This window comes from Lolium perenne, chromosome 5 (genome assembly GCF_019359855.2).
Source record: "Lolium perenne isolate Kyuss_39 chromosome 5, Kyuss_2.0, whole genome shotgun sequence".
NCBI classification, from domain to species: domain Eukaryota; kingdom Viridiplantae; phylum Streptophyta; class Magnoliopsida; order Poales; family Poaceae; genus Lolium; species Lolium perenne.
The window spans coordinates 244,258,488-244,286,124 of NC_067248.2; the positions used below are offsets into that span (position 1 = coordinate 244,258,488).

At 45.6% G+C, this 27,637-nt stretch overlaps 5 protein-coding genes across 5 annotated transcripts in view; 2 read left to right on the forward strand and 3 right to left on the reverse strand.

Moving 5' to 3' along the window:
- Positions 1-6,219: 6,219 nt before the first annotated feature.
- On the reverse strand, positions 6,220-7,404 carry LOC127302506 (dehydration-responsive element-binding protein 1A). Its single transcript, XM_051332971.2, has one exon. It carries the CDS (start codon positions 7,277-7,279, stop codon positions 6,575-6,577), a length of 705 nt encoding a protein of 234 aa, XP_051188931.1. The 5' UTR covers positions 7,280-7,404; the 3' UTR covers positions 6,220-6,574.
- Positions 7,405-7,832: 428 nt separating this feature from the next.
- On the forward strand, positions 7,833-11,875 carry LOC127302502 (uncharacterized). Its single transcript, XM_051332968.2, has 4 exons — positions 7,833-8,104; positions 10,295-10,596; positions 10,699-11,466; positions 11,687-11,875. The coding sequence occupies exons 2-3, from the start codon at positions 10,300-10,302 to the stop codon at positions 11,461-11,463; spliced, it is 1,062 nt and encodes a 353-aa protein (XP_051188928.1). The 5' UTR covers positions 7,833-8,104; positions 10,295-10,299; the 3' UTR covers positions 11,464-11,466; positions 11,687-11,875.
- Positions 8,751-10,149, forward strand: LOC139829967 (uncharacterized). Its single transcript, XM_071820382.1, has one exon. The coding sequence runs from the start codon at positions 8,789-8,791 to the stop codon at positions 10,127-10,129; it is 1,341 nt and encodes a 446-aa protein (XP_071676483.1). The 5' UTR covers positions 8,751-8,788; the 3' UTR covers positions 10,130-10,149.
- Positions 11,876-19,763: 7,888 nt separating the features above from the next.
- On the reverse strand, positions 19,764-20,718 carry LOC127302507 (dehydration-responsive element-binding protein 1A). Its single transcript, XM_051332973.2, has one exon. The coding sequence runs from the start codon at positions 20,590-20,592 to the stop codon at positions 19,921-19,923; it is 672 nt and encodes a 223-aa protein (XP_051188933.1). The 5' UTR covers positions 20,593-20,718; the 3' UTR covers positions 19,764-19,920.
- The window catches only part of LOC127302505 (dehydration-responsive element-binding protein 1A-like), a 49,621-nt gene continuing 41,747 nt past the window's right edge, over positions 19,764-27,637 (reverse strand). The window contains exon 2 of the mRNA XM_051332970.2: positions 19,764-19,864. The gene's annotated coding sequence lies outside the window, so the exon portion shown is untranslated. The remainder of the gene's footprint in view (positions 19,865-27,637) is intronic.

Below are 27,637 nucleotides of genomic sequence, written 5' to 3' on the forward strand. Positions count from 1 at the left end.
GTTGATAGAAGCCGGTGCAGAGGCAGTCGAAGTTTTTGGAGATTCCAAGTTGGTAATTTCCCAGCTCACAGAGGAATATAAATGCGAGAGCGAGTCGCTCTTCCCACTATGGATGCAATGCCGCGAGCTGATGACACAATTCAAGTATATAAACTTCAGTTGGATCCCGAGGTCGCAAAATACTGAGGCCAACGATCTGGCCCAGACGGCATCAGGCTACAAGGACGTCGCAGAAGGAGCCGATGTCCAGATATATGCCCTGGAACCAGATGACTGGAGAGCCGATATCTTCAATTATTTGAAAGATCCGGCTCGGGGGGAACCTAAACGGATAAGGTACAAAGCCATGAAGTATGTCCTCATAGGAGATGATATGTTTTACCGGACTCTGGAAGGACTGCTTCTCAAATGTTTGCTTGAGGACTGCTTCACATACTATAAAGGTTGCCAAGCATGCCAGATGTTTGGAAAAATTCAGATGGTGCCCGCATCAGCAATGAACCCTATCATCAAACCTTGGCCATTCCGAGGATGGGGCATGGATATGATCGGCAAAATCCATCCTGCGTCAAGCAAAGGCCACGAATGGATTCTGGCTATCATATATTACTTCACCAAATGGGTGGAGGACGTCCCGATGAAAAAGGTAAAATCGGAAGATGTTATCAATTTTGTTAAGGAGCATGTCATTCATAGATTCGGGATTCCCCAGACTATTACGACCGATGGAGGTTCGGTTTTCATTTCTAAAGAGTTCAGAAAATTCTGTGATGACATGGGAATTAAGTTGATCCGATCGTCTCCGTACTATGCTCAAGCAAATGGGCAGGCTGAAGCGTCCAACCAGAGCCTCATCAAGCTGATTAAGAGAAAAGTTGACGAACACCCTAGACGTTGGCATGAAGCGTTGTCAGAAGCTTTGTGGGCTTATCGTATGTCATGTCATGGAGCTATAAAAACTTCACCATATCAGCTGGTTTATGGGCAAGAAGCCGTATTACCTTGGGAGATTACGGCTGGGTCGAGACGTATCACGTTTCAGAATGATCTGACATCTGAAGAGTATGCAGCCCTGATGAGTGATAGTATTGAGGACCTAACGGAACTTAGACTTTGGTCATTGGAAAAGATTAAAGAGAATAAGGCCAAGGTGGCTCGTGCATACAACAAGAAGGTGAGACCGAAGGAGTTCCAAGTTGGCAATCTGGTATGGGAAGCTGTGTTGCCGTTAGGAACTAAGGACAAAGCATATGGTAAATGGTCTCCTAATTGGCACGGCCCGTACAGAGTCGACCAGGTCTTGAAGGGTAATGCATATATGCTTGAGCAGTTGGACGGGGTTAAGTTCCCAGTAGCTGTCAATGGGCAGCATCTCAAGAAGTATTTCCCAAGCATGTGGGATGATGGACAGTGAGATATGGAGGCCGATCATGAAATCGACCAGTAAAAAAAAAATTACACAAGTGATAGCCGATGCACAAACATCGACTCCAGGATACAAAGCCGATGCGCAGTCATCGACTCTAGAGGAACAAGCGCAACGGATCATCTTCGAGCCAGAGGTTTGAGGTTTGAGGTTTGCATGGTCATGAATTGGACCTGTTCAAACGATGATTTGAGGGATCTGAGTTTATTTTCTCAGACGGAGATTGCAGTTATCGTGAGAATAGACAACTGAATCGGCAAGTTGGTTTGGATTGCGTTATATAAGAAAAAGCCGATGCGCTGCCATCGGCCCTCTGCGCCTTAATTTATTTGGACAATCGGCAAAATTGACAAGAAAACAAAATTTATAGAGGAATATTTTCTTCATTGATAAAGGATTTCTTACAAAGAAAAGGCCGATTGCTCAAAGGAAGGAAGAACAAAAGAAAGGTCTATTGGCCAACCTGCTACTGCTACTACTAGACCTATTCTACGGGCCGTCGCTGCCCTCGTCGTCGCCATCGGAGCTCTCGTCGGCGCTGCTGCTGGCGGGCTCCTCGTCGCTGCTCCAGTGGCCCTCATTAGGGGCCTCCTCATCTTCATCATCGTCGTCGTCGTCGTCGTCTGACCCGACGCGGAATCGTTTCGCCGGCGGGTAATCCTCGAGCGAGTCGTCGTCGTCTTCTTCCTCCTCTTCTTCGGAGGAAGTAGGGCCGTCCCAGGAGAACGAGTCGTCCTCGCTCTCCGATTCCAGTTCCCCATCGGCGAGAAACTGGAGGTCTTCGTCTCCGCTGGTCAAGGACTTGTCGTCCTCGGACCAGACGGAGGAGGCATGGTCCTCCTTGTCCCACTCGGTTGGGGCAAGGATGTCGTGCGCCGCCAGCGAGCCCCACTCCGGCGTAGCTTCGCGGGAGGAGGAGGAGGAGAAGGACTGGGAGGAGAGATCCGACGAGGCGGAGGAGGAAGAGGAGGAAGACATGGCTATGGAAGAAGGGGGTTTTTTGGTGCCGATGGTCAGAAACAGAGCGAGAGGATGAAGAGGCGAACTGTTCGGCGCGGTAAATAAAGGGGATATAGTGGAGATTCAATGCCACAGCAGTTTCCGAGGAGGTGGTGCCCCAGAACTGTCAAATCGTGCAGAGAAGTTGAGAAGGCAAGGCGTCATGATGAAGATTCTGCGACGGTTCTGCCCTGCCACGACATGACCCAACGAAGGGAAATTTGGAGTGGTTTTGGAATTACCATTGCCAAAACCAGGGGGGCATGTGTTACCACCAGAATTTGACCGGATCAAGAGGCAGGCCGCAATTTAAATGGGCTTGGAAGCCATGGATGTAAAACGGGTGCGAATCGGCCTTGTACGAGATTTTGGGCCAAGTGGCCCGTGTATCTGTAACTTTAGTAGGATACGCGTCGGTTAGGAATAAAGAGCTCGAGTTTAGCTCGTGCACGGTTGGGATTGTTCCCACGTTAGAAAGTCTACGGACTATAAATATGTATCTAGGGATATTGAGAAGGAGGACGAACACGTTCACAACAAACCAATCTAGGCGCATCGCCACCCCTTGTTTCGAGGGTTTTCTCCCGGGTAAGCGTCATGCTGCCTAGATCGTATCTTACGATCTAGGCAGTATCTGTTTATTCGTTACGTGATGTTGCTCGTGCTGAAGCGCTTTTGATGGCGAGCAACATCTTTATCATTAGATGTTTTAGGGTTGACATAGATGCTTTTCTGATATCATGTTAGCTATGCTACCCTTCAACGTCTAGCTACCCTTACGCCTAACCTAGGTGTAAGGGTAGCTTCTTGCTTAGTCTTTGCTTGATAGATCTGATCTGTTATAGTTATTCCTTGTCCTTCAAGGATTGGTTTAATATCCGTATAGTTAGGCCTTACAAACGGGTTGGACGATCCGGTAGCGCATAAGATGTAGTTTTGCTGTGCCTAGAGGGATTGTTCCGGGGATCGACTTCATGTTGGTTTTTAGGCCTCTTTAGGACTAGCTTTCCTATTATCTTACGCGTCTGCTAGGCCCAATTACGCGTAGGATGTTCCGGTTATACGGTGAAAACCCTAAACTGTCGTAGATTGGTCCATCTTGATATTGACTAAGCAAGACTCCCATGTTTATTGCAAATCTAATACGAACCATGAGACAATCGGCTCTTTGAGCCGATCCACAGAACAACGTAAGAGCCGATCGGGGCTCGTATTTAATGTTTACGTGTCTTTGCCATGCAGGAAGCCAATCGAAGCAATCCAACACCTCCCTGACCAGGTATAGGTCAGGTGGCACGCCCTCGCATTTAGCTGGGACGTGTGCCAGAAGGCATTGCGGGCCGTCGCCCGAGGGACCAGGGCCAACCGCAGTCCTGGGAACCTCCCGGCTCTACGGTGTTGATCGTCGCCAAGCTCGCCGGTGGGTTTTGGCAGGCAACAGCGCCATCGTTGCCTTGTACACCCCCGCACGATGGTTGTCGATGGTCCCCGTCACTTGGTGGGTCCCCTTGGTTAGCGCTTGCGCCTCTCGGATCCGTTGCCTCTTTCTCGCTCTCCTCTTCTCCTTCGTGGCATGCATCAGGAATACCCCATGGCGTGGTCCTACCTTGTCATTGAAGGTGTGTAACGAACGCCTATAAATTTTGGATGATGCCGTCTGAAGATGGTTGCTCGGGCAATCTAAAACCAAAGTGGCTAGCACATTGCTTCATTATTTTTCCTCTCATAATTTTCATGTACACCAGCTGGTGTGATCCATCAAGATACAAACTTTCATAACTTTGAGTAATGCAACAAGTGGACATGCTGTTGGCTCCCTGTTTCCAAAAGAAAAATAATGTGATGGCGAAAGCCCAGCACTAAATTAGGAATAAACAAGTGGCAGCTCCAAGCAAACTGGGAACACACCCTAAAGCAACACCTAAAGCAAGGCATGCACATCGCATGCCACAAATGGTGACCAGCAGCCACTATGGATGCCGCTGGTTACGGAAAACCAGTGACGGCAGCTGTTTTCTAGCCGCATCCAGCCAGCAGCACCGGAGGCAGAATGCAGATACGAACGGCTACAATATTTTATGCGGCACGATAAGGATGGGCGCGGCCAGTTTGACGATGACTCGCACGCGATAGCGACGCAGATAGATAGATTTGTGGGCGCCAAAAGCGCGGCGCTGGTGGGCGCGCTTTGTTTATTCGCGGCACTTGTTTTTGTTTGGCTCTTGGGTGGCCGTGGCCGTGTAGTGAAGCGCGCGCGGGGGCACGCAGCTTCCGTGGGCTCTCTTGTTTGTTTCACGGCTGTGCACAGCTACCTTTGCTTCGCACAGCAAACTTGCTCTTGGACCAGCATATTCCCTGGACTCTTGGACCTGCGTGTGGAATGGCTCAAGTAAAAGCTGTCAAAGCGAGTGACCTGACGTTTTACCCTGACGGCGTCTGACCGGGATGAATTCACGTGGTGGATTTGGGAAGTTAACCGAGCATGGTAAAGCCAGGTACACGCCATTGCAACGAGTCACCACTGCGCTCAGCAGAGAACAACTTTCAGGCGCTTTGACTTTGACCTGCCTAGCTTTTCATAACTGAGAAATTAATCAAGTCGTGGAGGCGGCTGTGAAGATTTGAGGTACTCCTACCAAAACAGTACGTACTATACATTGTCTCCTTGTCCCTTGCTGCACTCACGGACACAAGTAAAGCTGAGTGCTGGCATGGGCCCAAATAAAAAATCTGAATTTTAATACTACCTCTGCTTTATTGACACTGATATAGGTGTATCTAGATAGGTTTTAGTTGTAGATACATACATTTTAGCGGGCAGCAAGTAATATGGATTGGAGGAAGCATGATTTGTTTATATTTGAGATTAAAAAAATCAAATTTTCTAAAGTTTAGGGAAGTAATGCCCTCATTCAATTGATTTTCCCCGACTCATTAGTTTCTCTGGGTCTACCCATGCCTTTTCGTTGCGAGTACCCGCGGATCGAATGCGGCGGGCAGCCCTGGAAAGCAGACGTGTGAGGTGGAGTCGGATCTCTGAGGCGGCAACCACGGAACGACGGAGGCCAGGAGAACGCGGCTACGAGACCAGCGGCAGAGAGTGGCACACCCGCCACAAACCACGGCGTCTTTCGACGACGACGTGGCGGACGACATGGTAACCTCTCCAGCTAGATCGATGGCGAACGCCCTCGCTCATGAGGTTGCCGCACGAGATGGAGCCAAAGCGGTGATCAGTAAGAGACGATCTCCGATAAGGTCGTAGCCAAGAACTGCGGCATCCTTGGGACAAGATGTTTCGAGGAAAACCGTAGATCTAGGTTTTCCTCTAGGGTTTTCCGGATTGAACGATGACACAACTTTTGGTTGCTCACCCTCTTGTGGGGCATCGTTTTAAAATGCATGCTACCTCAAGGGGTTCTTTTGGTGGAGCGATGTTTCATCTTCCGCATCAATCGAGGCGGGTCTCGCTTAATGATCGTGGTGCTATAAGGGTGCGTTGTCCCTGCATTGTATCCCCTTTGTCATTTAAGGTTAATCCATGTATTTTGTTTGTAAAGCTTGTTAAATTATATGCCCACTCCAATACTTTTAAGTGACTTGGGTTTAGTACTTCCTTCGTTTCAAGAAAAACATCTTAACTTTGTTTATATACACAGAGATATATACTCCCTCCCGTCCGAAAAGATTGACGCGAAGCTAACGTAACATTAGCGTATAAATAGGTATACTCTGCGTCGATTAAATCCGAATGGAGGTAGTATATAGGTATGTTTTAGCTATAGATACACATGTATCTAGAAAAAATTGAGAAGGCTATTTTATTAACTGAGTGAGTACAAAATTACAAAACTCCATTACAAAAATTTAAGTAAGGCAAAGACTGGCACGTGCGCCCATGCTCATTTTTTTCATGTACTAGCTGGAGGTACCTCAGAGATTCCCCGCATAAAGGTTCGGTCCTTGTATAGTACGGAGTACTCCTATTTCAGGAAAGTCAACAGTCAAAAGCAATGCTCTGTTTCCCCAATCTGCAGGATCACATTACCAGAAACTGCAAGCAGCGACCGTACAGCGCCAAGCTTTCGCCGTCGGAAGCCAAGACAAGAAAAGCAAAATTCAAACTACCCCTAGCACTACGACGGCGAGCTAGCTCTGGTAGCTCCAGAGCGGCACATCGGCGAAGCTGGCCTCGCCACAATCGCTGAGAGCGGCGGCCGCGGCCAAGGAAGGCGGCAACTCCATGAGCATCCCCTGCGCCAAGCTCGCGTAGTACAGGTCCCAGCCCATGTCGCTCACCACGTCCAGCTCGAACGGCGAGGAAGACTCCTCGTCGTCGGTCAGTGGGGAGGAGGGCGTCGAGGGGGAAGTACCGGACAGAGCGTCCTCCTCGCCCAGCGCCTGGCGCCGCTCGAAGCCCTCGACGGCCTCCGTGACGGCGTGGCGCACCTCCTCGAGGCTGGCGTAGGAGGCCGGCACGGCGAGCAGCTCGGCCGAGTCGGCGAAGTTGAGGCGGGCGGCCCCGGGGCCGGCCAGGGCGAGCATGGCGGCGTCGTGCGCGCGCGCGGCGATCTCGGCGGTGTCGAAGGTGCCGACCCAGAGCCTGCTCCCTTGCCTGCCCGGGACGCGCACCTCGCACACCCAGCGCCCGGCATTGCCCCTGCGCCGCACGCCGCGGTACACCGGGTGCCGCGTCTCCCTGAACTTGGTCCGCCCCGCCGGCCGCTTCGTCCAGGCCGCCAGCTGCGTCTGCTTCCCCGGCTGCTCCGAGGAGGTTGAGGGCGAGTAGTAGTCCACTCTGCGCGGCGACCCCGAGTCGTCGCTCATCTCCTTCTTGATCGGACACATCTTCATGTTCTGCTCGATTCACAATCCGACAAGGAGCTTATGTCTCTGTTCCTTGGCCTTGGAGGGTTCTTGATGCTTTTTGTTTGCTGAAGTGAAGTGGTTTTGCTCTGCGATGAGAAATTTGAGCAGAGTGGTTTCGGAAGCTGGTACTTATAGGTGGTGGCGCGCAGGGGGCAAAACGCGGCGAGCGAGCCGGTGGCTGAGAGGACACAGGCTGGAGACGGCGAGCGAAGGGGGAAGCAGAGAAGAGGGAGACTTCGAGAGTGACCGACTGATTTCTTTATTTTATCTGGGAATCCACTAGACGACCAGTACCTTCTATCTTTCTTTTGTGTCATGTCTCTTGTCATTTTCTGCCTTAGCTTAGCTTTGAATACTTTCGCCCCTGCGCCCCACTCTGCGGCCAGCTTAGGGCATGCCCAACGCTCCACGCTGGACCACTGCCTCAGCCGTCCACGTCGTCCCGAAGATGCCAACTCACCCAAACCTAGCTCCTGCAAATCAAAGTGGTCTCCTGCAGGAGAGCTCGCCGCTCCCCTGACAAAAGAAACGAGGCGACCGCCGAGGCGACGCGGTGGGCGAAAGCAGTCGCCCCAGCCGAATCTCGCGCTCCCGCGCCACCAGAATCCCGCGCTCGCGCTCACCTTCCCGCCAAATCGCGCGCTCGCCCACCCGCCAAATCCACTTTCGCACCAAGAGCTGAACCAGAGAAGGCGGGCGAGCGACCGGAGGCGAAGTACGCGTGAAGAAGGCTGTGTTCGTCCTCAACAAATCGCTGATCGTCCTCGACATCTCGCCGACGACACCGTTGATTTGCTGCTCTCCTGGAAGGTACGAGTCGATCTCTTCCCGTCTCCCTTGAAGAAGGCCCTAGGTTCTTAACGATTCTTCTAGAAATTGGATTTCTTTGATTCGATTTGGTAAATTTATTGATCAAAGGTAGCTTCTTTCGATGATGCAGTTTTGATCTGCATCTTCGATTTGGTCAAAATCCATGCTTTTGGAGAAACCCCAAATTTCCCATAACTTTTCTGGCTTCCTAAGATTCGGTTCGATCTGGTAAATTGACTGATGAAAGTGGCTTCCCCGATACTGCAGTTGTGACCCGTATCTTCAGATTTGGTCAAAAATCTGAGCTTGCGTGAGACCCCCAATTCCCCATGATTTGTTTCTATCGGGACATGCCTCCATGTGTGCTTCATAGGACGAACAAGCTAGCTGTCTCCCTGTATATTACTATCGTTGATGTTTAATTAGCTCTAGTAGTATACTCTACTGTAGTTTACAACTTATTTTGATTGAGCAAATACATGTGACGGCAACCAATCCTGTTCGCAGCTTGTATAGTTTACAACTTATTTTGAGTATTGTAATCTCCAAGTGGTTAGATAAACACAGGATTCTTACATGTGTGCCTGATAACGCTGAGTGATATATTTGTTTCATTACATGTATATCTGCTCCTTTGCGTTGGTATTTTAGTTTTGACTGAATTAATCAATCAACTGGTTGTAGATGTCTGATGAGTTTGACAACGAGTTTGACGATGACACAATTGACCCCACTGAAGTTTTTTCTTTAGAAGATTACCTTGCACAACAAAATAATCTGAACAACTTTGCTATCCAAATAGCCTCAAACATTCATGATGCACTAGGAGCTCCAAGTACTAGGCGTCGGTCAGCCTCTAGGATATATATTGAAAGGAACCGAGAATTCTACAACGACCGTCTCATTTCAGATTACTTCTCTGATAATCCTGCCTATCCCGATTACTACTTTCGTAGAAGGTTCCGCATGCGAAGATCACTCTTTCGACGCATTGTGGACGCTCTTGGTGAGTGGTCTCCCTTCTTCACTCAAAGGACAGATGCCCTAGGACGTCCAAGCCTATCACCTTTGCAGAAGTGCACTGCAGCTATCCGTATGTTGGCGTATGGTGTTCCAGCTGATGGTGCTGATGAATACGTACGGATTGGTGCAAGCACAACACTCAAGTGTCTTGAAGGATTCGTTCAAGGGGTGATTGCCAAGTTTGGTGGACAATATTTGCAAAGGCCAACCACGGAAGACGTGCAACGTCTACTAGAAGAGGGCGAGGCACGTGGTTTTCCGGGTATGTTAGGAAGCATAGACTGCATGCATTGGGAGTGGAAAAATTGCCCAGTTGGATGGCAGGGGCAGTTTATCCGTGGTGACTATGGTGTCCCTACAGTCATCCTTGAGGCTGTTGCATCCCATGATCTACGGATATGGCATGCCTTCTTTGGCGTTCCAGGATCCAACAATGATATAAATGTGCTCAATCAGTCACCATTGTTTACTGAAGTATTGCAAGGGAATGCTCCTCAGGTAGAGTACTATGTAAATGGGCAACAATACAAGAAGGGGTATTACCTTGCTGATGGGATATATCCCGAGTGGGCTGTTTTTGTGAAGACTGTACCACTCCCTCAAACTGATAAGGACAAGTTATTTGCAAAGAAACAAGAAGCCGCAAGAAAGGATGTCGAACGTGCATTTGGAGTTCTACAACAACGCTTTAAAATTGTGGCTGAACCTTCACGTCTTTGGGACCAAACAGACATGGGCAATGTAATGAAAGCATGTATCATCATGCACAACATGATTCTTGAGGATGAGAAGGGAGTTGTGTTACCCTTTGATTTGAATGAAGCTCTTGGAAGATCCAGCGCTCTACCACCGACGATGGTTAGCGGTGCTACACCTTTGTTCGCTGACGTGATCAGAAGAGATGTTCAGATTCGTGACCGTTCCATGCACAAACGTCTCAAACATGATCTGGTAGAACATATTTGGGAAAAGTTTGGCCAAGACCCAAATAATAACTTGTGATTTAGTAATTTTCTGTTTAGTGAACAACATTGTCTGTGTAATTCTCTGATTTGTATGCTTTTGTACTTCTCTGTTTGAGTGAATCAACTATATGTAATTGAAGTACTTGTAACTTATGAGTATTTGTAATTTCTGAATTTATTAAGCATTACTTCTCTGTTTCAGTTTGAATGGATTACCGTCCTCCTAATGGTTTCATGAGCTTCCTTCAAGGCCAAAGTCATCCCAGTTTCACCTATCCAACCAACCAACAGCTTGGTTTCCAATATCCAATGTTCCCTATGCTGCCGCCACCACCACCAGCTAATCCCTTCTCACCACCATCAGATCCCAGTAGCCCAACTCCACCACCTGCTCCACCATCTGCTCCACCATCTGGCAAGCGAAAGCGAGTCACAATTGATATAGAAGCTATTGAGGAAGATAAACAAAGGCTATATTATACTAAGGATGAGGATGTCAGACTGGTAAACTCTCCTTTTGCTATCTATTGCTATATGATCTGAGCAAGTATGAGGTGTCACTTGGTTATCTAATGTAGCATTGTGTTGGTTTTGTTCTTTGTGCAGGTGAGTGCTTGGTTGAACAACTCTGTCAATCCTATTGAGGGTAATGCAAAGAAAAGAGAGTACTACTGGAAGGAGGTTGCAGATGCATACAACAGTACAACTGAGAGTGACCGGAAAAGGGACATTAAAAACCTCAAGAATCATTGGTATAAAACAACCCCAAAGGTAACATCATTCAATGGCTGCTACAACCAGATCAGCGACACCTATGCAAGTGGTCGTTGTGATAAACAACTATTGCAACAAGCTCTAGACCTGTACCACAGCCGCCATGGACACCAATTCATGTATGTGCACTGGTGGGAAGCTGTTAGAGATAGCCAAAAGTGGAAGATTCACGTCTACACTGAAGGAGACGGAACAAAGAGGTCACAAGCAGCACCAACTGAGAAAACTCCACGTCCTACTGGTTGCAAGGCTGCAAAGAAAGCAAGAGGAAAGGATAAGGAAGCCCCTGCCGAGATAAATGGAATGAAAGAACAAATTGGGGCTTTTCTACAAGCTCAAGCTGAGACAAAGGTGCAAACTGAAGAGATGATGGAACTGCAGAGTCGGCTATCTGCTCAGAAGCTAGAAGCTAATCGACTTGCATATGAGGCGGCAAAGGAGAGAACGGTCGCTAAGCTAGCGGAGGAAAGGACCAAGTTGTTTGACAAGTTCACCGAGATGTTGAATGCCGACACTACAAGAATGGAGCCATGGGCAAAAGAGATGCATGTGAGGGCTGTCACAAGGTTAGGAGACCAGCTTTTCAAGGAGGAATAGGAGGTATATATGCTACAGCTTGTTCCTATTTTAAAAAATGCTCTAGTCATACAAATTGTTCTGTTTGTAAAATGCTCTAGCAAAGCTTTGTGCTATTGCAAACTATATACATCAGCCTTTTCATCATTGATAATTGGTTCAGACCTAGGTTCCTGGTTATATTTCAGAAATTAGTCATTGTTGTCACCTGACACTTGACCATGTGTTCCTGGTTATATTTCAGAAATTAGAAGTCAAGACTCAAGAGTGAGAAAGATATGGCAGGGAAGTCACCAGGAAACCCCAAAGATATGAGACATTTTTTTGTGATTCAAGTGAGAAGGACATGGCAAGAAGTCAGTCTAAATTTTGAGAATGGTGAACAATAGCATGTAGCATGTGATAAGTTGTGGTTTCTCAAGTACTTAACATATGTGACATGATTTTGGTGGTTTGTACTCAGAATTGTGCTACCATCTCTAGACTCTGTTTTGCATAATCTGGAGTGTGTTTGGATCAAATTTGAGACTAAGTTTGGTATTTTGCTAATTTCCTGAGTGAGTTCATTTGAAATAAATGGTTGTATTGTTTGAAATGAGTATTTGCAGTGTGTCTGAAAAGTTGGTCAGTACAAAAAGTTGGAGAATGACCTCACATGTAGTAGGTTCCATTGGAGACATATGCTTAACACTAGTAGCTTCATTCTATTTTGTATACGTGGATGGCTGGGGCGACCACAACATACTGCCCCCATTGTACATGCCCTTACTAAATCTGCCATGTCAATAAAATATCTCATAGCCCCAGTTTGCAATTTCGCTTTTCTTAGCGAAAATATCGATCAATGTTATAGGGCTCACATCTGCGTCTAATAAAGCGCTAGGACGTTGATTCGAGCCCAATAAAATCGCCAGTAACTCCGTGACGGGTCCATCGCGAAGGGTGTAAATCGGGGTCGCCAGCAGCCTCATTCACGTAGCAAAACACCTGCGGGGCTTCTGCCAACCACACACTCATGTTTCCCCATCTCTCAGCCTCGTCCGATCCGCCTCCAAACCCTTGTGGATCATCATCGCCCTCGTCACCACCGCCTCACTCGTGCTCGCAGACCATAATCTCTAGATTTGGCTTGCTTTCTTTAGCATGGCAGGAACCCACAATGATATCAACATGATACAAGGACAAACTCTTGCCGTGAACTTTAAGGTCAACGACCACACATACAACAAAGAGTAATATCTAGCCAATGGTATCTATCCAACATATGCTACCTTTGTGAAGACAATCCATGCTCAATCTTTGGAGATGGACTCTTATTTTGTGACATGCTAGGAAGAAGCTCGCAAAGATGTTGAGCAGGGTTTTAGTGAGCTCTCCAGCAGCGTTTCATCATTCTCATGTACCCTGCTCTCATTTGGTTGAAGTCTCAGATGAGGGAGTTGATGAACGCTTGTGTGATCATGCACAAGATGATGATCAACCATTTGATTATCAAGGACCTCTTGCTGAAGTTGAGCATGTAACCCAAGAGTTCACGGCTTTCCTACATATGCATGAAAAAATCCAAGATGCAGATGTACATATGCTTAACTTCAGGTGGTCTCGATGTGCATTTTTGGGCGAGGAGAGGAGCCACCAACACATGATTTAAAATTTAAATAATTGTATGAATAATTTCATTTGTATTTTTGTTAAACTATGTTAAATTATTGTATGAATAAATCTATGTGTTAGAAAACTATTTGAACTATTGTTTGAAAATATTGTATAGATGGTGCATATAGGTAAAAAAATGGTGGACACCGGTATAGGGGACGCCGGTGTGGGACAGTTGTCCCTATAGTTCGGGAGGACGTGCCAGCGTCCCCCATACAGTCGAGCCGACGCACCTACTGGTGCCTAATTGGGGGCCGCCGGTGAAGATGCTCTAAGTGCGTGAGCAATGGAAGCGTATGTTTGTATCGCCTCACTACAACCACCTAGAATTTCGTCCCTTGGCCCTACCGGGCGGTCGCTCCGCTTTGGCCCAAGCCTCTGGAGACGGGTCTCGCTCCCCTTGCCAGAAGTTAGTCTTCTTATGAATTTATATCATAATATAACATGCATTAACTATTTATAGATTGAACGAGCGGTGGTAACAAAATACTTCCTTCATGTCAAAATAATTGGCCCAGAGATACGCCAAATAATTTGGGCGGGAGGAATTCTGTGACACCAGAAGTGTCTCAAATTGTAGTTTTAGTAGTTGTATTTCGCAGAGAACAGATTTAATAGCATGGACACATGAAGAACTTTTTGCAACCTCAAGAAAATTGAATTCAAACGTTTAGAAAATGATCTAGAAAAATACTAGGTTGTAGACAATGTTGTAATTCAATTTTTCGGAACGAAATACGTTGTATTTTGGAAATAACAAAAATGAAAAATCTAGATTTTGACATCGATCAAAAGTAAGGAAGAGTACACTGATATCATGTGAGATCTTGTTATACAATATAGTTTTTTGCATGTATTTTTTCAAAATTTATTGAAACTGTAAAATCAAATGTTTTGAAGTTTTAAAAAGAAAATAAAAAGTGCTTATAGTTGGGTTTTCATTTTTTTTATGAGAAGTATATTGTGGAGTACTATATTTGAGGAATTTGTTAGCTTTGTAATCAATAAGTCTTACGCCATTTGATTTGTATCGTGATTCGGGTTAGTTATGAGTTCCAATATAATTTAGAATTAAGATTTGATAATATCGAAGTTAGATTTCAATCAACTAAGAAATAATCACATAAATACTAGCTCACCTTCACACCGAAGGCGATGTGCTCGTGGACCTCGAAACAGAGACCGCCCAGGATCCCGATGAAACTGGTATCCGTCCGGCGGAAAAGGTAAGCGGTGGCAGCAAAATTCAGGGAAGCTGCACCTGAACCGCGTGCGGCGAATCCGTCGCCGGCCATCCCCATCCCCATTCCACTTGCGGACCGTCAGTCCCCGGAGCGGGCAAGATGACAAAGCTCCACTTTTTCAGTCGCCGGAGAGGTGGGAGATGCATCCCCGTCCCAGTCGAGGCCCATGCCGGTTTTAATACCAAAAAGGTTATCGATTCATTTGTAAGGGTCCGTGCCCATTCACACCCGGCTGCACTAGCCACCGCGAGGCTTCTTCCCCTTTGGCTTGTCTTCGGAGTCTCGGGCAAGTAGTGCTTGTCCCTTGGGGCCTGGGAAGGGGACGGCGACGGCGACGGCGACGGCGGTGAGACAGTTGCATACACCGCGGCAGCGACGCGGGCGGTCTAGCCTTATCCGTCCGGTCTCTACCAGTGCGATTGCACACGCTTTCCTCACGGACTAGTTGTGGTTATCTAGCTGGTGACTGCTGCTCGTGCGCAGGACTCGTGTGATTCCTACGCCCATCGATTAAAATACTCCAGAGTTTGGTAAGCAGGATTCATTCACGTCTGGGTCCAACTGTCAAAGGTAAACTTAGCTTAGCATGTGGTGATGTGGAGTGAATTATTTTATTTTCCTCTCTTACCGCTCACGTGCTGATGATTCTTGCTGCTAGTCCGGCGGCAACCAGCTACAAGTTGGACGTATATATGCTCATCTATCCTTTTTCGCATAACTTGTTCGGTTTTCCAAGGATGAAGTTCTTTCGGTCGGATAAAGTTAATTTTGTTAATCACGAAATGATTCCCAATGGATATCAATATACATTCCAGGAATCGTCAGTTATTAAATAAGATACCAAGTCTATACAACCTAATTAATACCACCCCTTGATTTGCAATTACCTATATTCAGATATTAGCCGAATTCAAATATTTGTTACCAGGTTATGGACTTCCTTATACAACATAGAAACATGAATTACCAATCGGTGTTGCACTTACATCCCGATGTGATTTTTTTAGGTTTATATTGCATCACTGACCTTCAAGCACCGTAAGTGGTTCATGCATGTCACTCACTCAGTCGTGTTAAAGGTCGGTGATCATTTTGTGTTCATGTAAGTATTCAACTTGCAGCGCGGAAACTCCAAATGGAGGTCAAGCTCCCGGGAGTCATTTGTTCTAAAAAAAATTACAATTAACATTTTAACATTTCCAAAAGTTCTAAGAAGGGTCGTAATCAACATTTAGTAGTGGCTATATTCGTAATTAGTTTGTCATGTTGCCATTCAAATTGGTACTTCTACGAAAATGTAACAACAATCAATTTACAATTTTTTTTTGCCTCGTGTGTGTATTCTTTCACTGACACATCTCATATCGTTATGTTGCCTATAACAAATTGATATCATTACCAATACAGTAAGACTAATTAGATATATACATATAATAGCAAAAAAATCATACTCCACCACTAGTTAACTTGTTTGATGGTATGACTCTTAGTGTCTCATCAAAGATGTGTCTTATTTCCTGGTAATTTATTCCATACCATATAACCCTTTTATTATTGCAGGCTCACGAAAACCAACTAGACATTATCATTACTGTACTTCACCATAAAATTGAAAATCTGGTTGCTTGGAAAAACTCCACGCTATTTGTTTGTAAAGTTCTCGAGCAGAGTAGTCTCAGACACATATTGGCATATTTATACTAAACTTTCTTATTTTTGTTCAATGAACATATAATATTGTTGTTTCAACATTTGTGTGGCTAATGCACTTCCATTTTTTTGCACGCCATTGATACATAACTTTCCTTAAAATCGAGTCTTCGCTTCGTATAAGAAAACTAAATGCAATAAGTAAATAAATTATATCCTTGCAAAAGATTATTTGGGACACATACAAGCAATAGTGTATGTCAATGTGTGATGGTCAGTTTAATATGGTAGAAAAGACTACAACGTCGTAACAAATAAATAAATGTTTTGATAGAGGTTTCTAGGTGGGTCGTTGTATACAACACGTGTAAGAGAAAATACTAGAGCCGATAATCATATATTTTTATTTGTGTCATACGTCATTCGTAACTATCAAGGACTTGCACCGGCGAATGGGTGGAATCAGATCACGTACACACATACTTATATCGCACACACAAATCATTAAAATTCTTTTAAGTGAGAAACCCTCATTTTCCTGTTGTTCGTTTTCCTATACAGCTTAACGAAATTTCGGGTTATGCTGTATAGAAAATTTGCCGGGTATAGCCATACATTCTTGCATTGGGAATCTTTCAGCCCCACGCATCGTCTTCCGCGTGCCAAAGGCTAATGCGTCGCTGTTGGCACCTTGGGGAAATCTCGCCTTCCGCCGCCACAAGAGGCTGCAAACTCCGCTGGTGAACAAGATCAAGGAGGAGGAGCCAGATTGGATTGCGGATGCCCGTAGGCAGGCGATATTGCGTGGCCCCAATGATGAGGAGGAGAATCCGGTGCACACCGTCGCGTGGATAGCGTCGCGGAACAAGATGGACGCAATGTCAGCTCCTTGCCCTACTCCTTGACATGGTCGGTGCACAAGAGCAGCAACTATGTTGACCTCGGTGGCAACGAGGCAATTGCGGAAGCAGTGAAGGCACCAACAAAGGCCCTAGCAGCACTGACGACAATGGTGGAAACGGCGACGACCGGGCTGCAAAGTGTTGTACCGCTAGCACCGTGGATAGGGTTTAGTTTAGATTTATGTTTATCTTAAATTTATTCATATTTGTAAGATATCCTCAAATTTTAAATAAAATTCATCATTTGACGTTCAAATTTATTTTCTGAATTCCTCCCCCCCCCCCGCGTCCCCCTCCCCTCCCCTCCCCACAAAAAATTCTTCTTGAGATAAATAAATATTAGTACTCCCTCCGACACATATTACTTATCACTAAAATGAATGTATCTACAATTAAATGTGTCTAGATAGGAAATTCAATTCGGCTCCCGGGTGCGTATGCTCCCTCTACCAACAAAATATATTTCGAAGTGTGAAAAAATTTTGACAAAAAATTCTACATGTACATCTCCATAATATATGTGTATGCGTCAAGTTTCACGAAAAAATAATATTTTTTGTGGCCTATGTAAAAAAGAGAAAACTTATCCTGTGAAAAGTATTGTTTTCAGCACAGATTTTTGTCTTTTTTACACACGTCACATGAATTTTTTGTTTCAATTTTTTTGAAATTTAAAATATGTGTAAGATATATTTCAAAATATAGGGAGCATATGATCCCATGTTCCAAAACACCATTCTAGTCTAGATACATTTATATTAATGTCAAGTAATATGAATCGGAGGGAGTAGTACATCTCTTACAGGAGATCTGTTGGTTTATCATAGCACTCTGGTTAGTGTCGTACTGGTACCCTCGGTCTCTGATTCAGGCGATGCACCGAACAATGCTTGTTCTAGCTTGTTTGGTCAACAGTCGACGGCCGATGCTCTACGGGGCAGTCGTATTTTATCGTGTCGCTGTTACGAAATACGATCAGCGCTGACATCACTGCGTCCACATCAATCGGCTGCCAACAAAACAAGGGGAGTGGCCTGCTTCAACTCAACACGCAGCAGTCAGGCGGCCTTTGGTGGCTTCTGAATACGCTAGTGTATAGCGGCAACTGACCAGAAGATTGGATGGATAATAACGTACGCTGACTTTTTTGTTCGATAATAAAATAGGAGCTGACTTTTTCAGCTAGGGAGCGGGGTGTGAACTTACTACTTTTTCTATGCGAGGGTGCCGCTGACTTTGGACGAAGTCAAAATTTCTGGGTCAGCGTTGCATGCCTTGCGCCCTCACCTCACGGAGATGGATGTCAACGGGTCCAGACTCTAGAGACCTCACACGGTCACACCCTTATTTAGGGCCTTGGGACGTCTGACCTTACTATAACGGTTTCCTAGAAATTAGTCGCTTGATTTTTATTATGTCTCAGTCTACTCTTTAGTTATTGGATTTGCCTCTTGATCCGTACAGATATCACAATTGCAAGTGAGTTGTAACTGCGATTTCCCTATTTGCAGGTGGATTGCAAATAACATTTTCTTGTTGTAAGTGGATTATAACTGAGAAAAAAGATATCCACACCGTTAAATTTGCTTCAAGATTCGTCCTGGTATATGAGTTGCAACTTTGTTATAAGTTACTGAGATTTAGTTAATTAGTGTAAGTCGCCTGAGATCCAATCGTGCCCTGGTGTTGGTGTGCCTGCCTCGTGATCAAATATCTTTGCCCCACCGTCGCGGCGGGCTCCTAATTATTTGAACTAAAATAGTGATCCTCGTAAATTTAAGGGCATCATCATCTCCTGTTGGCTAAAAGTGTTCAAGAATTAAAATAAATATCACATATGCGACAAACATATATGGCAATACTTTTTTATGATAAATGATTATCATTTCATATCTTGAATCATCCATGTAAGTGATGTTTGATTTCTAATCTGAGCTAGAGTTATTGTGTGATGTTAGATCAGTACAAGAGGTCACTTATTCCATCGGTGGAGGGACACTCTCATCCCCGTGAGAATATGTGTTGACTCAACCATGTTTGTATCATTAATCTTGTTACTCCCTCTGATCCAGAAAAATGGCGGACAGGTTATTTTACGAAAAAAACCTTGCGTTTGTATTGTACACAACCTGCACTCCATATCGCTTGGAACGAGCGCGCGTGGGTTGCAGTGATGGCATTGGCCAGATCCAGTTAAACTGATGGTCTAGTTTCGTGATTTTGGAAGGGTGTAACTGTAAAACGCTATTTGTACTAACATGCCGACGTTTTTTTGGGATCGGAGGAACTACTATTTTTTAGTTTGGGAGACATTTTTGTCGGCAGTGTGACTAATGTTGTGATTTTATTAATTTTAAATTTTCACGACTCCGAACTCCTTAGATTTCGTAAGCATTTCGTGAAAATGTTGGTCTGATGGTAGTCAACTAATTTTTTTATTTACGCATACTTAATCATAAAAACAATGCATGCACTGACTTCATCCGACATTATTCTGTAATTGTGTTGGTCTGATGGCTGTCTAATAAATTTTCCATTTATATATACTCAATCACAGAAACAAGGTCTTCAGTTTACATATATACCCTTTGTTATATACTTATTCGGAATGCATTGTCTTTTTTTTGGAGATGTTGCTTTTAGTAAGCCTGTTTTATAGTACCGATGTTTTCTTCGGTGGTGGTTTAAAGTGTTGCTGATGCGAGTGAGTGATCACCAGTAAATGATCACCGCGACGGCTTTGTGTGTATCAACATATGAGAGCGGACTTTTGGAGCAGGTGTGCAGATGTTAAACGTAACTAGTATCTTCGCGACAATGCAAAGATCACGTTGATGTCAAAGAGTCAAAAATCCAGTACAAAAAAGAGTCAAAACGCAAAATCCATGCTCTGTTTTTTCCAATTTGCACTATCACATCACATAACCAGAAACTGGAAACAGTGACCGTACAGAACCAAAATTTGGCATCCGAAGCCAAGACGACACCGAAGGAGAGAGGTAAAATTTGAAGTGGCGACAACTGAACTAGCTCAGGTAGCTCCAGAGTGGCACATCGGCGAGGTTGGCTTCGCCGTAATCCCCGAGCGCCGCAGACGCAGCCAGAAATGGAGACGACATGAGCATGCCCTGTGCCAAGCTCGCGTAGTACAGGTCCCAGCCCATGTCGCTTAGGACGTCCAGCTCGAACGGCGTGGACGACTCCTCGTCGTCGGTGAGCGTCGACGACTCAGTGCCGGACAGCGCGTCCTCCTCGCCCAGTGCCTGCCGCCGCTCGAATTCCTCGACGGCCTCGGTCACGGCGTGGCGCACCTCGTCGAGGCTGCGGTAGGAGGATGCCGGCATGTCGAGCAGCTCAGCGGAGTCGGCGAAGTTGAGGCACACGTCGCCGGCGGCGAGAGCGAGCATGGCGGCGTCGTGTGCGCGCGCGGCGATCTCGGCAGTGTCGAAGGTGCCGACCCAGAGCCTGCTCCCGCGCCGCCCTGGCACCCGCACCTCGCACACCCACCGCCCGGCATTGCCCCTGCGCCGCACGCCGCGGTACACCGGGTGCCGCGTCTCCCTGAACTTTGTCCGCCCCGCGGGCCGCTTCGTCCACACCGTCTGCTGCTTCTGCTCCGACGAGGTCGAGGGAGAGCAGTACTCCCCGTTGCACGGCGAACCCGACTCCCCGCTCATCTCCTTCTTGATTTGACACATCTTCTTCCTTGAGACTTCGATTTAATTCACAAATCCAACTAGGAGCTCAGCTCAATCTCAGTACCCTCTGTTCCTTTAACTTGGTAAGCTCTGGATGCTTTTGGTTGATGGAGTGAAGTGGTTTGGAAGCTGCTACTTATAGGTGGTGGCGCGCAGGGGGCAAAACGTGGCCAGGGAGCCAGTGCCTCAGCGGCTGAGAGGACACAGCTTGGATACAGCGAAAGGGGATGCATCCCGGTAAGCCACAGCCCACAGGGGAAGAAGAGAGGGAGACTTCGAGAGTGACACCACGATTTCTTTATTTTATCAGCGATTCCACTAGACGACCAGTACCTTCTATCCTTTTTGTTTTTTCTTTGGTCTTATCGTTTTCTGTCTTAGCTTAGCTCTGGATATTCACCCCTTCGCCCTGTGCTGCCGCCTTAATAAACCTGTCACTAGAAAAAATATCTAATTTATCTAAATTTAGATGTATGTGAATCCACTTTTTTAAAAGTGTGTTTATGATGTAAAACATGCTTTAAAATCTAACCACAAAATGAATGCAAAGGTGATCTCAAACATGTGCCCTGGACATGAGTTTCGTGACGAAAAAACCTTTTATTTTGCCTCGGCAAAAAAGTGAAATTTTGCAGGGTTATATAGCAATATATATGTGACGGGTCTTTTTTAGATTCTAAAATAAAAAAAGTGGTTTCTCCGCGAAAACTTTCAACGCACACATGGAACATGCATACGTACCCCGTTATTTTTATTTCAGAATTTTTTAACATTTGAAAAATGCATTTCCTACCAGGGTTCACGTGCACCCAGGTTCAACTGGGACTTTTCCGCATCGATATACCCTTTACAAATACATCTGAATTTCGTAATCGGAGTTTCAATCAAGTTGTAAACTAGAAATCAAAATTTGTAAAGTAAGACTAAATTAAAGACCAAAATGGAAACGAAGTTCTTTATTTCACTGTAAAACACGTGGGGCCGTTGGTTGTGGCGAGTCCATAGGTTTTCGGGCGTGACTTCAACACTCATCGTCCAGTCCACCCAGCGATGTTTTGCATCTCTGCGTAGTAGTGTCATTGGCAAAAAGTTTATCTAGACAAGTTATTCATCAACTTAATCGAGCTACTTTTATAAATTTTCCAATATATGAGTTTGATAAATTCAAGGTTAGACATTGTTTAGTTACAAATTGCAAAGGGATAAGAGCATCTCCAGTCGCGTCCCCCAAACCGTCCCCCAAAGGGATTTGGGGCGCGCCGGACAAAAAAACGTTCCCAGCCGCGCGCCCCAAAGCCCTGCGCCCCGATACGGTGTCCGGCGTCCCGAGCCCGTCCCCGTCCCACAGGGGACGCTCCGGGGACGCCGGACACAACGAAATGAGAGGCGAGGAGGCGCGGGGCCGACCCGTCAGCGGCTCGGACGCTCAACCGCCACATACGTAGCGACGGTGCAGTTGACAGGAAGCGGAACCGTCGCATTGGCAACCGCGTCGACGACGCGCCAACCCCGTCGGAATGGAGCGCCGACTCCTCGGAAGAGCAACCGCTGCTCTCTTCGACTTCTGCGCCGCCGTTCATCCGCGCTCAATAAGACCCGTACGTACGCCGTCATTCATCCAAGCCTCCATCCGACACCTCCAGCGACGATGAGCTACATCTCCCAGCTCCCGTCCGACACCTCCAGCGAGGGAAAGCCTGCTGGCTGGCGCCATTGGTGGGACAAAGCCAGGACGCCGAGCAGCGGCGACGATTCCCCGCCGCCAGTTGACAGCGAGGAGGAATGGCTGGGCTGGGAGGAGGAGGAAGAAGAGAGCGAGGCCGCGGCGGCGGCGGTGGCCCGTGCGAAGGCGAAGGCGGCCAAGGCCAAGGCCGCCAAGGCCAAGGCCAAGGCCAAGGCCAAGGCCGACGAGCACCGGCGACGACGACGCGTCGAGCGCCGACACCGCCTCTTCGGAAGAGGTGGCGAGCAGGAAGCGCCACCGCGATGACGACGACGAGGCGGGGCCATCAGCGAAGAAGAAGAAGTAGATAGTTTATATGTATTTAATTATATTTTTTCGAAGTTTTATATATAATTTGTTTATGTTCAACCGATTGTTTCTTTCTAGCCAAAAAAAATACTTTTAATGTTTGGGGCGGCGTTTGGGGGACGCGGCTGGGGAGCGACGTCCCCCAAACGCGGCACGAACAAAACACGTCCCCCAAACGCTCGATCCGGCGCGGTTTGGGGGACGGTTTGGGGGACGCGACTGGAGATGCTCTAAGGACTGAGAATATGAGTCTCTTAGGCTTTTTACAAGGACATGGTGTTTTGGCTCATAGGTGTAGATGCACCTATTATAAAAAATGTATTTTAAATTTATTTCAAAATGTTTAAAAAATTCGAAACAAAATCCTGAGTGTGCATCTCACATTCACAAAAGTTTGGCACGAAAAAATATTTTGTATGCACTATGTAAATACTACAAAAAAAAGTCTCGTTAAAAGCTATTTTGGAGCGTTAAAAATTGCTTTTTCAAACTAGCCACAGAAAATAATATTTTTTTGTGAAACTTCGTGCGAATATAGAATGTCTGGATGTAGATATTGTGAAATATGATTTTTGAATAATGGGTGCATCTACACCTATGAGCCAAAAATGATTTCCCTTTTTACAATGGTTTATTTATGTTTTATCCTAGGAACTTTGCTTATGTGTCAGTATTCAATGAGGAAAGAGTTTGACCTTGTTATTATCTAAGTTACAACTAATGCAATGAGTTTCATAGGGGATTTTTTTAAGCTTATCTCATGCATGCATGAGCCCAAAATCAATAATTGGAACTTATTTATATACACCCTTTAAATGCATTTCACAATATATTCTATCTTTGCCCGCTATCGTAGATATTGTCGTACCGGTGTATCTTAGTAAACAAATACCACTAATGCATTGTATCTTAACAAATTTTGTAACATGCATGTATGAGGTTGGAGTAGCAATGTATTTTGCATATTACATCACACAAGACTTGTATCTTAGAGCAAGAACAATACTATTGCCAACCATTAGCTATATCATATTGCCATGTCATCTATAGTTAGTTTTTATAGATAAAATGTATAATAGTTATTTATAAAATATTACTACTTTGTGAATACATGATTCATCTTATAGTCTCATGCTTCATCCTCCTCTTAACTTACACTCGGCCTATCTTCTCTTTCCTATTTTGACTCCTCCATCTAAGAAAAAATATATAATATTCAAATTCTTATATATCTAGCTGACATAACTTTACTGTACTTTCTCTTAGCTAAGATATAACATCTACTTTTATTCTCATTTAATATAGTGCCACATAAGTAAATTGCTTAATTAAGATATAACGCAAAGAAATATACATTGTGAAAGGCCTAAGAGGCAATGCATTGGATTACTAGTCTCTTAAGTTTTAGGGCTTTCTATTTTCGTGCCCTCGGATCCTTAGTTGTACTCAGTTTTCCCCAACTTCTTAGTTTTTCCTCGGTTTTTTCCAAGCCTTTGTCTGAAACCCGCAGAAGGAGCTCGGACTTTAGGGTTCCCATTTAGTTGACCGTTCCGTGCTGACGTGTGGGGCCGCGTCGCGTGGGGCTGGTAGAAAAGGACCGCGTGGGACAGGACGAGACCGCGTTTGGTTGTACGTGAGCACGAGCTAGGTTTTGTCTCTCTCGACCCAAATTGGCATCCCTTTTTAAGAGCACATTTTTCCCCTCTCTCTGTCTGTAACAGTTCTCTCTCTTTTCACCAAATTAGTATTAAATATAGAGAAACTTCTATTTCTGTATTTTTCTTCAATGATTGTTGCCTTTTGGTCCTCGTTTTTTGCCCAATATGGTAACAAATCTAGTAGAAAATCTTAGAAGCCAGTATATGATAAATTCACAGCAGCTAATAAATCACGAAAACTAAGTATAATACATAAACTGCATACAAGAGCCAAAAGCAGCCAATAACGATGTTAATGTACACAACAAACTAAGCTGAAAATAATACAAGACGCAATGTATGGCCAACATAAAGACTAGGATGCCCCAGGATGAATGAATATGTTCTTCATTCAGCATATATTTCTTCATCGCTCCATTCCTGTATCTGAAGGAAATATTCATTGAACGCCGTCCGTCTGCAGTGTGCAGCCAATACATTCTCCAAACGTTATGGCCTTTGTTCATTTCTCAGACCATAATTTCCTAATCTATCCACACGTAGTGGCCACTCATCACAGGCCTTTATATCATCAAAGTACTTTCTGATATAACCCAAATCCGTGTAGTAGATGCAGCCAGATCAAAGTATCGGGTGCACTCTGGTGTCGATGGAGATACACCGAATATAATGGACGAAGAAGGCACGACTGTCAATGTTACCGACGGCATGGAGAGAGCGGCTCGCAATATCCACACGGTACACCAATGGTGCTTGACCTTCCTCCAAATGCATGTTGTCCAACAACACAAGCAGCATATCACCATCCGACTTCACAAGGTAGAACTTGTCATTTCCAAGTTCTGGAAATGAAAATAGTGTCTCCATGTTGACAGTGCTCGCGCGCTGCTCAAACTGGACATTGTTGGTGCACACTAAATTTCCGAACTCAAAATTGTCCACAGCTATTGCATACAATTCACCATTGAACGGGGTAATGCAACGCAGAGCATGGTGCTCGATCGAAAATCTTCCTTCTCCCCAATCTTCATCTATACCCTTCGTTGGAGTGCTCTCATCGACCCAAGAAATTTCCTCCGGGTAATGTGTGGAAACGAAGACCATAGTCGGGGACTTCATTACAGCCACTGACTCCAGAAAAATAGATGGCATCTGTGCCTCAAACATAGTGTTCAATGTCTTTGTGAGTGGGTTCAGAAGCTGTATCTTGTGCGTCTGGTTCTTCTGGGAAAGCACGATTATGCCACGGAAAAAGCCGACGAAGTAGTATCTAAAAGATATTGCCGAAGATAACATTCAGCACTAAGATGTTAACGATTGAAAATAAAAATAGATTAACTCAATAGATCTGGAGGAATTTGAACCTTGCATGAACTTTCGTTAGATCGATGGTGATGTAGAGGGATGTGCGGAGGTGGAGGAAGGTGAACTCAGCGGCGTGTGGAAGGGCATGTTCTACCATGATCCATTCATGCAGGTGTACGTCGGGCTCAGGTAATCCTGAGCGCCAATTTGCACAAACTTGCCTCGAAGCAGAGTAGGTGTCCACATACTCCTATTTCGCCGGTAAGCAGTCGCGATCTTTTGAAGTGGTCCGTCAGCCTTGAGAGAGGCCCAGTTCACGGAGGCGCCGCGCTTGGATGCGCCGCCCTCGGAGGCGACGGGCTCGGCGGTGACGGCCTCAGATGATACCGGGCTCGGCGGCAACGGGCTCGGATGCGACGGGCTCGGCGGCGATGGGCTCGAATGCGACGGGCTCGGCGGCGATGGGCTCGGATGCGACGGGCTTGGAGGAAATGGGCTCGGAGACAACGGGCTCGGAGGCGACGGGCTCGGGGGCGACGTCCGCAAGCGCATTCTTCTTCTCCATCGCCGGCAGGGGAGCGCGCGTAGGGCGGTTGGGGTGTTTTTCTTCGATTTGGAGAAGTTGATGGGACTTGAGAGGCGTGGTTGCGTGCGTGAGGGAGAGAGGGGCTCTGTACAGGCAAGGTGACGGTTGGTCTCGGCAGTTCCGACGTTTGGTCTCAACACGCGCACCGCCTAACCGTTGCACACCGCCACACGCGTCCGTTGTTACGTGTACTCAGTTCTACCCTCGAGTCTTACACTGGAAAAATATATGTACTCAGTTTTCCCCTTGAGTACTAATACTGGCTAGTGCAATATACTCAGTTTTACCTTCAAGTGGCTGGTCAACAGAGAGTCAACAATGGGATTAATCTATCTAATTGAGTCATTTCATGCGCAAAAAATTCCAAAAAAGATTAAACCATAGTGGCACTTACTCATGGAGTCTTCTTACGCGACCTGCCACGTTGGGACCTATAACAATCATAGATAAATCAAGTTTTATCATAAATTGTCACTTCTCAAATCACCTAGTAGCTCTGAAGGTGCATGGCTTTCCACAATAAACCATTCCCAAAACTGCTTTCCCCAAAATGTACTTTGTCTGAATGAGGCCACAATTTTCACACTCATGTATATTTGTATTGCAAATTGTTTGAGGTAGGCCAAGATGGGTTTCATTGTACAAAACACGCATTTTCTATTTTTAAATCTCATATTTGAATCCCTTAGTATGTTTACTACTCACGTGCCCTTGGTTTGTTGATACTACTCAGTTTTGCCCTCTCCCTTCACAAATTCCCACAGACGCCAACCTTGCCCTGATTGGTCTAGCCCTTGTCACGCGGATCGTGCACGCCGACCGTTGATCTACCATGATCTAACGGGTAGGATAACCCCTCTCTCTCTCTGATCGGGGCCACCACCCTCTCTCTCTCTCTATCGGTATTTAGGCATTATAAACTCTTTTAGGCATTACTTTTCACGAAAAAGATGATAAACCATCACCAATTTCTTGTAGCCATTACTTTTCATGCAAAAATGATAAACCATCACCGATTTGTTATAACCATTACTTTTGATGCTAAAATTGATAAACTTTTCATGCAAAACTATGATCATTAATTCGTGATACATATTTCATATTTTGCTGACCAAATTAATGGTCAAAGTTCTTCTCAAATCACGAAATGTGCTTATAAACCGGTATGGAGGGAGTAGCCATTACTTTTCACGCAAAAAAGATAAATCATCACCGATTTATTATAGGCATTAATTTTCACGCAAAAAATGATAAACCATCACCGATTTTTTGTAGTCATTATTTTTCACGTAAAAAATGATAAACCATCACCGATTTCTTGTAGGCACTACTTTTCAGGCAAAAAATGATAAACCACCACCGATTTCTTGTAGGCATTACTTTTCAGGCAAAAAATGATAAACCATCACCAATTTTTTGTAGGCATTACTTTTCACGTAAAAAATGATAAACCATCACCGATTT